This window comes from Poromitra crassiceps (genome assembly GCF_964638095.1).
Source record: "Poromitra crassiceps genome assembly, chromosome: 1".
Classification (NCBI taxonomy): domain Eukaryota; kingdom Metazoa; phylum Chordata; class Actinopteri; order Beryciformes; family Melamphaidae; genus Poromitra; species Poromitra crassiceps.
The window spans coordinates 79,701,513-79,714,247 of record NC_139623.1 but is presented as its reverse complement, the minus strand read 5'-3'; the positions used below and the strand labels follow the sequence as shown (position 1 = coordinate 79,714,247).

Below are 12,735 nucleotides of genomic sequence, written 5' to 3'. Positions count from 1 at the left end.
AAAACTGAGTGGAATATTGCTTTAAGTCAACATCCCTACAAATAACCCCCATGTTAAAACTGAGTGGAATATTGCTTTAAGTCAACATCCCTACAAATAACCCCCATGTTAAAACTGAGTGGAATATTGCTTTAAGTCAACATCCCTACAAATAACCCCCATGTTAAAACTGAGTGGAATATTGCTTTAAGTCAACATCCATACAAATAACCCCCATGTTAAAACTGAGTGGAATATTCCTATAAGTCAACATCCCTACAAATAACCCCCATGTTAAAACTGAGTGGAATATTGCTTTAAGTCAACATCCCTACAAATAACCCCCATGTTAAAACTGAGTGGAATATTGCTTTAAGTCAACATCCCTACAAATAACCCCCATGTTAAAACTGAGTGGAATATTGCTTTAAGTCAACATCCCTACAAATAACCCCCATGTTAAAACGGAGTGGAATATTGCTTTAAGTCAACATCCCTACAAATAACCCCCATGTTAAAACTGAGTGGAATATTGCTTTAAGTCAACATCCCTACAAATAACCCCCATGTTAAAACTGAGTGGAATATTCCTATAAGTCAACATCCCTACAAATAACCCCCATGTTAAAACTGAGTGGAATATTGCTTTAAGTCAACATCCCTACAAATAACCCCCATGTTAAAACTGAGTGGAATATTGCTTTAAGTCAACATCCCTACAAATAACCTCCATGTTAAAACTGAGTGGAATATTGCTTTAAGTCAACATCCCTACAAATAACCCCCATGTTAAAACTGAGTGGAATATTGCTTTAAGTCAACATCCATACAAATAACCCCCATGTTAAAACTGAGTGGAATATTCCTATAAGTCAACATCCCTACAAATAACCCCCATGTTAAAACTGAGTGGAATATTGCTTTAAGTCAACATCCCTACAAATAACCCCCATGTTAAAACTGAGTGGAATATTGCTTTAAGTCAACATCCCTACAAATAACCCCCATGTTAAAACTGAGTGGAATATTGCTTTAAGTCAACATCCCTACAAATAACCCCCATGTTAAAACGGAGTGGAATATTGCTTTAAGTCAACATCCCTACAAATAACCCCCATGTTAAAACTGAGTGGAATATTGCTTTAAGTCAACATCCCTACAAATAACCCCCATGTTAAAACTGAGTGGAATATTCCTATAAGTCAACATCCCTACAAATAACCCCCATGTTAAAACTGAGTGGAATATTGCTTTAAGTCAACATCCCTACAAATAACCCCCATGTTAAAACTGAGTGGAATATTGCTTTAAGTCAACATCCCTACAAATAACCCCCATGTTAAAACTGAGTGGAATATTGCTTTAAGTCAACATCCCTACAAATAACCCCCATGTTAAAACGGAGTGGAATATTGCTTTAAGTCAACATCCCTACAAATAACCCCCATGTTAAAACTGAGTGGAATATTGCTTTAAGTCAACATCCCTACAAATAACCCCCATGTTAAAACTGAGTGGAATATTCCTATAAGTCAACATCCCTACAAATAACCCCCATGTTAAAACTGAGTGGAATATTGCTTTAAGTCAACATCCCTACAAATAACCCCCATGTTAAAACTGAGTGGAATATTGCTTTAAGTCAACATCCCTACAAATAACCCCCATGTTAAAACTGAGTGGAATATTGCTTTAAGTCAACATCCCTACAAATAACCCCCATGTTAAAACTGAGTGGAATATTGCTTTAAGTCAACATCCATACAAATAACCCCCATGTTAAAACTGAGTGGAATATTCCTATAAGTCAACATCCCTACAAATAACCCCCATGTTAAAACTGAGTGGAATATTGCTTTAAGTCAACATCCCTACAAATAACCCCCATGTTAAAACTGAGTGGAATATTGCTTTAAGTCAACATCCCTACAAATAACCCCCATGTTAAAACTGAGTGGAATATTGCTTTAAGTCAACATCCCTACAAATAACCCCCATGTTAAAACGGAGTGGAATATTGCTTTAAGTCAACATCCCTACAAATAACCCCCATGTTAAAACTGAGTGGAATATTGCTTTAAGTCAACATCCCTACAAATAACCCCCATGTTAAAACTGAGTGGAATATTCCTATAAGTCAACATCCCTACAAATAACCCCCATGTTAAAACTGAGTGGAATATTCCTATAAGTCAACATCCCTACAAATAAACCCCATGTTAAAACTGAGTGGAATATTCCTATAAGTCAACATCCCTACAAATAACCCCCATGTTAAAATTGAGTGGAATATTCCTATAAGTCAACATCCCTACAAATAAACCCCATGTTAAAACTGAGTGGAATATTCCTATAAGTCAACATCCCTACAAATAAACCCCATGTTAAAACTGAGTGGAATATTGCTTTAAGTCAACATCCCTACAAATAACCCCCATGTTAAAACTGAGTGGAATATTGCTTTAAGTCAACATCCCTACAAATAACCCCCATGTTAAAACTGAGTGGAATATTGCTTTAAGTCAACATCCCTACAAATAACCCCCATGTTAAAACTGAGTGGAATATTCCTATAAGTCAACATCCCTACAAATAACCCCCATGTTAAAACTGAGTGGAATATTCCTATAAGTCAACATCCCTACAAATAAACCCCATGTTAAAACTGAGTGGAATATTCCTATAAGTCAACATCCCTACAAATAAACCCCATGTTAAAACTGAGTGGAATATTCCTATAAGTCAACATCCCTACAATAACCCCCATGTTAAAACTGAGTGGAATATTGCTTTAAGTCAAAGCAGTGACTTTGCACATAAGAAAAGACAGCGTCCTCTTTCCTCACAGCCACTCGCAGAGCAACAGGGAGATGGAGCGTAAACAAGCCTCCATAGGCCTCCTGTGTGCATTAGCATCCTGCTTGCCAGTCTGATCGGGGCCCTAATTAAAGGCAGGTGAATCCGAGCTCAATTATTATTCCTGCGGCGTTGCACGAGCCCCCCGAGCTCCGTGATGGATTGTGATCTCTGCTGTGGCTGAAACGCTAGAAAGAGCACAATGTCTTACAGCGGGAGCCACTGATAACTTCATGCAGACAAATAAAGACTGTCACTTTTATTGATTTTTGCCCTCCTCCACACCCCAGCTTAACCCCCCCCCCCCACCACCACCACCACCTCCATATACACCCACGTTCCCTGCTCCCTCTCTGTCTGCGTTTTCACCCCTCCCCATCAAAGCATTCCTTTTAATGGGGAACGCTACAGACAACACAAGACATCCAACAAGCCCTCCTCCATAGAAACACTCCTAAAATGTGTGCACCATTTCAAAGGTGTCCATCTCCCATCTCTCTCTCTCTCTTGATCTAAATAAAGCAGATAAACGCACACATACTGTACATATGGACACAATAAAAGCCCTGAAATACCCGGGGTGAAACTGAAATCGTCTCGTAACAGGAGGGCGGCGGCAGCGGCACATAACGAGAAATGCAATTTATTCCCCGGCACGTTGCCGCTCGGACAGGCAGATAATGAAACGCGTAGGTCATTGACGGTGACTTAAACCTTCAGCGGTGGAGGGAAATACATTAAATATCCAGAACGTTATTGGGGGGGCGGGGGGGGGGGGGATCTGGGGGGGGTTGGGGGCACATGACGTAAGGAGCAGCTCCTCATCAAACACGGGAATACAATGAGTGTTTGGGCTGCTGGTGAGGGCCTCCTGCAAATCATCATATCCCCCCATCATTGACATCCAAACATCCATTAGCACCGCTCCTCTGGGGGCTAGTTTGAAGAGCGGAATTTGATGCCTGTTGTCTTTTGCCCGACGTCGGTGTATCGCTTTCATTTTGGAAGGCACACATGCTGTAGCCCATAGCCAGGGCACACATGCTGTAGCCCATAGCCAGGGCACACATGCTGTAGCCCAGGGGTGCCCACACTTTTTCAGCTTGGGAGCTACTTTTAAAATGACCAAGTCAAAGTGATCTACCAAACATATTTATTTATATATATATATACTGAGTATACAGTGGAAAACAGTGGAACAGTGAAAAAACAGTGGAAAAACAGTGGAAACAGTGGAAAAACAGTGGAAACAGTGGAAAAACAGTGGAGAAACAGTGGAAAAACAGTAAAAAAAAAAAAAATTGCCCTCAATGCCATGCGATCGACCACACTACCTTCGCGATCGACCGGTCGATCGCGATCGACATATTGGGCACCCCTGCTGTAGCCCATAGCCAGCACACATGCTGTAGCCCATAGCCAGGCACACAGGTAGCCCATAGCCAGGTCACACATGCTGTAGCCCATAACCAGGCACACATGCTGTAGCCCATAGCCAGGCACACAGGTAGCCCATAGCCAGGCACACATGCTGTAGCCCATAGCCAGGCACACATGCTGTAGCCCATAGCCAGGCACACAGGTAGCCCATAGCCAGGCACACATGCTGTAGCCCATAGCCAGGGCACACATGCTGTAGCCCATAGCCAGGCACACATGCTGTAGCCCATAGCCAGGCACACATGCTGTAGCCCATAGCCAGGGCACACATGCTGTAGCCCATAGCCAGGCACACAGGTAGCCCATAGCCAGGCACACAGGTAGCCCATAGCCAGGCACACATGCTGTAGCCCATAGCCAGGGCACACATGCTGTAGCCCATAGCCAGGGCACACATGCTGTAGCCCATAGCCAGGTCACACATGCTGTAGCCCATAGCCAGGCACACATGCTGTAGCCCAGGGCTATTCAACTGGATGAGTTCCCAATTATTATTATTTTAATTTTACAATTAAACCTCATTTACTTATTACACCCGACTGGTTGTTTTTCAGATATGATCTAGCTAAAGTGAACTAAACAAGTCAGATCCACTATAAATGTTTTTCAGGAGATGCTGTGATGTAGCCACAAGAAAGGTGCAATATTAATGTTTTTCAGGAGATGGCGCTGTGATGTAGCTAATCAAGAAAGATGCATTATAAATGGTTTTTCAGGAGATGTGTGATGTTGCTAGCTAGGTTCTAAACAAGAAATAATGTTAAAATGTTTCTTGCTGCACTACAATGGTACAATGCTGTGAGACGTAGCTAAACACAAAAGATGCAATATTAATAGTTTTTCGTGAGATACTCAGTATTTAATACTGCTAGGTTCTAAACAAGAAAGAATGTTTACAGTTGTTTTACTTTCCTGATGCACTATAAATGTTTACAATGCTATAGTGTAGCTAAGGGATGACAGAATTGACCAAATTATATTTCAAATAGCTGACATGTGTTGTAGAATACTTAGATTTGTTTCAAATGTGTTTCCTTTTGGGACTTTAACACAGCTTTTGTTGCACAGAAATTAAGCACTTTTAAATGAAAATTAAGCTACTTTTGCAATGTAGTGAAATAAAAGTTTCGAAAATGCAAGGGCGCGGGAAGGTCGGTGCTGAGGGTGCGGCAGCACCCCCTGGTGGCAAGAGATGTGATTTTCGAAATTGTTGGATTTGGCTGTCTTGTGTTTATACCACCAACAAAATGCATTAAAAAACAGTTTGTGCTTCCCAGCTCTAATCTTATTTCATACACGCTCTATTCAAAAGTGTTTGATTTTCATCATAATCTGGTTTTCCATAATAATAATAATAAGTTCAGTGTTTATGCCTGTGTTGCTGTCTGTTGTAGTGTAAAACGACTAAAGGGAGAGCAGGTGGTTACATGAAAGTGAGTGACAAAAGGAGAAGATACTGAATAATGACATCACAACAGTATAATCCTAATGTTAATTTAAAATGAAATATTCTTCTAAATATGGATGAAAGTCCAAAAAACAGGAAATTTTCTTTCCAGTCCTTAGAGCACCAGCGCGGCTGCGAAAATGTGGTGGCGCGTTGTGTCAAGTGTACATATAATGGCTCGGGGAACGGTCCGGCCCCTTAGGTTTCTGACAATGTGGCCCCCTGAACAATTTAGTTGAATAGCCCTGCTGTAGCCCATAGCCAGCACACATGCTGTAGCCCATAGCCAGCACACATGCTGTAGCCATAGCCAGCACACATGCTGTAGCCCATAGCCAGCACACATGCTGTAGCCATAGTCAGCACACATGCTGTAGCCCATAGCCAGCACACATGCTGTAGCCATAGCCAGCACACATGCTGTAGCCCATAGCCAGCACACATGCTGTAGCCATAGTCAGCACACATGCTGTAGCCCATAGCCAGCACACATGCTGTAGCCATAGCCAGCACACATGCTGTAGCCCATAGCCAGCACACATGCTGTAGCCATAGTCAGCACACATGCTGTAGCCCATAGCCAGCACACATGCTGTAGCCCATAGCCAGCACACATGCTGTAGCCATAGCCAGCACACATGCTAGCACACATGCTGTAGCCATAGCTAGCACACATGCTGTAGCCATAGCTAGCACACATGCTGTAGCCATAGCTAGCACACATGCTGTAGCCCATAACCAGCACACATGCTGTAGCCATAGCTAGCACACATGCTGTAGCCATAGCCAGCACACATGCTGTAGCCATAGCTAGCACACATGCTGTAGCCATAGCTAGCACACATGCTGTAGCCATAGCTAGCACACATGCTGTAGCCATAGCTAGCACACATGCTGTAGCCATAGCCAGCACACATGCTGTAGCCATAACCAGCACACATTCTGTAGCCCATAGCCAGCACACATGCTGTAGTCCATAGCCAGCACACATGCTGTAGCCATAACCAGCACACATGCTGTAGCCATAGCTAGCACACATGCTGTAGCCATAACCAGCACACATGCTGTAGCCATAACCAGCACACATGCTGTAGCCATAACCAGCACACATGCTGTAGCCCATAACCAGCGCGGCCCCACAAAATGAAAGAAATGTGCTTCCCCACCAGGAAAGGATAGGTGAAGGTGTCATGACTACTGTATAGTAGAAACTGGCAGTAATTGAGATGGTGGAAGGTAAGGGTGTGGACCTTAAACTCTTGGGCGATATCTAATGTATACTGTGATACTGTCCTGACAACTAGCGCGATATTCGATACTATCGATATTTGATACCATCGAACATCGATGCCGACCAAGGTTCAACTCAGAACTGATGACAATGAGTTTACTGTTAGTGAAGTTTTGATTTTGAGTGAAAGTTTTTCTTATTTAACCATGACTAAACCCTGACCTCCAAATTATTTTAGTTACCTAAACTCCAACCCTCTTATCAACATCAGTATCTTGAAAAGAAGCTTGAATGCAGTAGAGCTGACGTCGGTCATCAGCTCCTGTGTACTCAGAATTGTAGGCATTTATGCATCCAATCAATATCGGCACACAAAGCCCCAGCATAGTCAATATTACATCTCATGCCCACTGAACAGCCTACAATCATTTATCACTATACACAAAGCAAAACAATCAAATCAAGGCAATCGATTTGTCAAGAAAGACATCTCCTTAAGACAAAAGATGTGTCGTCTTTGACCTGTGTTGAATCAATTGGCTGATATTAGCACCTTTTAACCGTTTGCTTACCAATACAGACCGGCAGCCATTATCCTATGTCTAATAGGCGGCTAGTACAGTACATGCTCGAGCACATCTGTCTATTGTGCAGTTTCTGTGTGTAGGGGTTTGGGTGGGTTTTTTTTATGCCTCCGCCGGCAATAGCCAGGCTGGAGGCATTATGGATTCGGGTTGTCCATACGTCCGTACATCCGATGTTCGTTAACTCGATATCTGAGGAATGCCTTGACGGAATTTCATCAAATTTGCCTCAAACGTCGGCTTGTACTCAAGGATGAACTGATTAGATTTTGGTGGTCAAAGTTCAAGGTCACTGTGACCTCATGAATGCCATTCCCAAGTTCGTTAACGCGATAACTCAGGAACGCCTTGACGGAATTTCTTCCAATTTGCCTCAAACGTCGACTTGGATGCAAGGATGAACTGATTAGGTTTTGGTGGTCAAAGGTCAAGGTCACTGTGACCTCTCGAATGCCATTTTCATGCTCATTAACGTGATATCTCGGGAACAATTTGATGCATTTTCTTCGAATTTGCCCCAACCGTCCACTTGGACTCAAGGATAAACTGATTACATTTTGGTGGTCAAAGTTCAAGGTCACTGTGGCATCACGACCGCTCGTTTCAAGCTCGTTAACATGAAATCTCAGGAACGCCTTGACGGAATTTCATCTAATTTGCCTCAAATGTCCACTTGGACTCAAGGAGGAACTGATTACATTTTGGTGGTCAAAGATCAAGGTTACTGTGACATACTGTGGCATTTTCAAGCTCGGTATCTCAGTAACACCTTGATGGAATATCTTCACATTTGGCTCAAACGACAAAGTCTGGACAGACATTGATGTCGACTGCTCACTTGTTGGCGGAGGCATATATCCGCGGTGCGGTCGTTCAAGTTTACATCAAGTTCTTTGTCATTAGAGTGAGTGATCATTAATCCAGTGGGGTATTGGTAGAGAGAACGAGTGAGATTGACTTTTATCTGTATAATTACTAAGCCTCCATCAGGATGTAATCTATCTGCATTTTCAAAACATAGTGTTGTATATTGAGTCTCATATCATTTTACATGTTATGTAATTATCAGATACTACTGTATGTTCCCATTGCCACCTGTTGCATATCATTGTTATTTACATATAAATGAATACATACATACTACAGACAGACAGACGTGTATGTACATAGATAGAAAGATACATACATACATACATACATACATAACAGTACAGTACATACAGACAGACATATGTGTATGTACATACAGTACATACCTGTACATATACATACATGCATACATACAGTACATACATACATACATACATGCATACATGCATACATACATACAATGCAGACAGTACCTCAAGACGAGGTATAGAATTGTTTTCTGAGTCATGATTACCATTGAAGAGAACCTTGCCTTTTCGTCCATCTTTCAGCAGGCGACCACCCGTTCGAGTGTGAGTTCTGCGGGAGCTGCTTCCGAGACGAGAGCACGCTGAAGGGCCACAAACGTATCCACACCGGCGAGAAGCCCTATGAATGTAACGGCTGTGGGAAGAAGTTCAGCCTCAAGCACCAGCTAGAGACCCACTACCGTGTGCACACAGGTGAGCAACACTGGAGTTTAGAGACCCACTACCGTGTGCACACAGGTGAGCAACACTGGAGTTTAGAGACCCACTACCGTGTGCACACAGGTGAGCAACACTGGAGTTTACGCATCACTACCGTGTGCACACAGGTGAGCAACACTGGAATTTACGCATCACTACCGTGTGCACACAGGTGAGCAACACTGGAGTTTAGAGACCCACTACCGTGTGCACACAGGTGAGCAACACACTACCGTGTGCACACAGGTGAGCAACACACTACCGTGTGCACACAGGTGAGCAACACTGGAGTTTACGCATTCAAGTCTCAGTCGACTCCACGTCTAAATGTAGATTACCAAGTCAATGCGGAAAACAAATCAAGAGTCCAGTATCAATTCAATATGTTAAAGAAAACCAAATAAATGATCTAGGACTTTTCGATGCAGTATAGTTTTAATAGGATAAACACTTTGTAAGGGCATCATAAGTTTGATTTCTATAATACGTTTCAACTTCAATAAATTCAATCATTCCATTCAGAATTTACATTCAGTCATCTGGTGGACAGATCTAATAAATCAAAGTCATTTACATTGCACGCATTAAGTTAAGTCTCAAGCAATTAAACTTTTGACTTGCGTCTAAGTCATGTAACTTGAGTCCCCACTTGATGAGAGTAATGCATTTAGATTGTAAAATTATAGATGTTTTAAAACATGTTGGTCATCTTGACATCATTGATGCTCGATGACTAAGGCCAATCATAGTATAGCTGAAAATGGAGGAAACATTATATTCTATGCAATTTGGAAGCAAATTAAATCTAAATAAAAGTTAATGAATTTGAGTCTTTCATTGGATATGCCACTGATTGTAATTTTAAATAGTTTACTTTAACCTAAAATTGGTGAAACATTCCCCAGCAGTGAGACGTCATTGGTTACTCTTAAATTATCCTAACACCCAATGATCCATACTAATTTCAAAAGATACCACCACCAGCACAACAACAATTTAACAGACAGTAATCTCTTGTGAGGCATTCACTGCAGCTATAACACCAGAGACATATGAACCTCAACTCAGTCATGCCCCTTCAGCTATGTTGCAGAATTCAGATGATATTGTAATGTAAACTCAGTCATGCCCCTTCAGCTATGTTACAATATTCAGATGATATTGTAATGGCAAGGTGGCATGGGCAAGAGGTAATACATGTAGCACTGGTTGCAAGGCAAGTTAATTTGTACAGTAGCACATTTCATATGCAGAGGCAATTCAAAGTGCTAAAAAAAGAGCATAGAGAAATAAGAAAGATTATAAAGTGAAGGATAACTTAGTTCATGTAAAAGAACAAGCAAAATGCATTACATTAAAAGAAACAAAAAGGAAAATAGATACATATTTTATACCCTTAAAGGAACAATACTGTGGTGAAGAATAGTGGCGTTACTAAAGAAAATCAATCCTATAATCTTCCTGTCCAATGCGCACTTTGTCTCAATCCTGCCGGGGTTTTTGATCAGAGTCCTGCCTGATGTCAGCGCCCTGCTGCAGATGGGTTCTTAGAAGTGTCAAAGTCTCTTCCATTCCCAATGGAGATATTCGACAAGGTGAACCATTCTAGCTCACCAAGTTCCCAGCTTTTTAATGTACCATTAGTATCCCACCTGACCGCGCCACTGCAGAGGAGCTCACTGCCTGCTTTTTGATCGGCCACTCTATGAAAACCATCTTTCCTAGCTCAGTCAACTTGTTCTGGAATTGATTTAATTTATTCCATGATAATGACCCACTAAACAATGGCCTTGGGACTTTTATTTAGCAAAGAACAGAACTAGGAAGGAAAACTAAATAAAATAGCATGCCTGCATTGGAGCGTACACCTATCTGCTTCTCTCTTGAGCCGGTCCATTACCTGGCTTACCAGTCAAACCAACCAAATCTATAGGTAGTTATATAGGCTCACTGCAGTGTCGGTCCAGTCCAAATAGCAGTAATTCGTCTGTCATCCACTGAGGGCAACATCTCTTTATCTCTCAGCAGCTCCAGCTAAGCCTTTGTTCACACCATAGACAGAACTGACGCTTGACTCACGCTGAACGTGAGCTCAGGCACTCTCCTTTCCTCAGCCTAACCGTTCACACCAGACACCCTCCTTTCCTCAGCCTAACCGTTCACACCAGACACTCTCCTTTCCTCAGCCTAACCGTTCACACCAGACACTCTCCTTTCCTCACGCCTAACCGTTCACACCAGACACTCTCCTTTCCTCAGCCTAACCGTTCACACCAGACACTCTCCTTTCCTCACGCCTAACCGTTCACACCAGACACTCTCCTTTCCTCAGCCTAACCGTTCACACCAGACACTCTCCTTTCCTCACGCCTAACCGTTCACACCAGACACTCTCCTTTCCTCAGCCTAACCGTTCACACCAGACACTCTCCTTTCCTCAGCCTAACCGTTCACACCAGACACTCTCCTTTCCTCAGCCTAACCGTTCACATCAGACACTCTCCTTTCCTCAGCCTAACCGTTCACACCAGACACTCTCCTTTCCTCAGCCTAACCGTTCACACCAGACACTCTCCTTTCCTCTATCCGTTCACACCAGACACTCTCCTTTCCTCAGCCTAACCGTTCACACCAGACACTCTCCTTTCCTCACGCCTAACCGTTCACACCAGACACTCTCCTTTCCTCAGCCTAACCGTTCACACCAGACACTCTCCTTTCCTCAGCCTAACCGTTCACACCAGACACTCTCCTTTCCTCAGCCTAACCGTTCACACCAGACACTCTCTTTTCCTCACGCCTAACCGTTCACACCAGACACTCTCCTTTCCTCAGCCTAACCATTCACACCAGACACTCTCCTTTCCTCAGCCTAACCGTTCACACCAGACACTCTCCTTTCCTCAGCCTAACCGTTCACACCAGACACTCTCCTTTCCTCAGCCTAACCGTTCACACCAGACACTCTCTTTTCCTCACGCCTAACCGTTCACACCAGACACTCTCCTTTCCTCAGCCTAACCATTCACACCAGACACTCTCCTTTCCTCAGCCTAACCGTTCACACCAGACACTCTCCTTTCCTCAGCCTAACCGTTCACACCAGACACTCTCCTTTCCTCAGCCTAACCGTTCACACCAGACACTCTCCTTTCCTCAGCCTAACCGTTCACACCAGACACTCTCATTTCCTCAGCCTAACCGTTCACACCAGACACTCTCCTTTCCTCAGCCTAACCGTTCACACCAGACACTCTCCTTTCCTCAGCCTAACCGTTCACACCAGACACTCTCCTTTCCTCAGCCTAACCGTTCACACCAGACACTCTCCTTTCCTCCGCCTAACCGTTCACACCAGACACTCTCCTTTCCTCTATCCGTTCACACCAGACACTCTCCTTTCCTCAGCCTAACCGTTCACACCAGACACTCTCCTTTCCTCACGCCTAACCGTTCACACCAGACACTCTCCTTTCCTCAGCCTAACCGTTCACACCAGACACTCTCCTTTCCTCAGCCTAACCGTTCACACCAGACACTCTCCTTTCCTCAGCCTAACCGTTCACACCAGACACTCTCCTTTCCTCTATCCGTTCACAC

At 43.3% G+C, this 12,735-nt stretch overlaps 1 protein-coding gene across 1 annotated transcript in view; it reads left to right on the top strand.

Annotated features, from left to right (window-relative positions):
• The window catches only part of zbtb16a (zinc finger and BTB domain containing 16a), a gene marked incomplete at both ends in the record, with an annotated part of 268,681 nt that overhangs the window by 246,192 nt on the left and 9,754 nt on the right, over nucleotides 1-12,735 (top strand). The window contains one exon of the mRNA XM_083641592.1: nucleotides 8,959-9,129. Coding sequence (XP_083497718.1) covers nucleotides 8,959-9,129 — 171 coding nt within the window. The remainder of the gene's footprint in view (nucleotides 1-8,958; nucleotides 9,130-12,735) is intronic.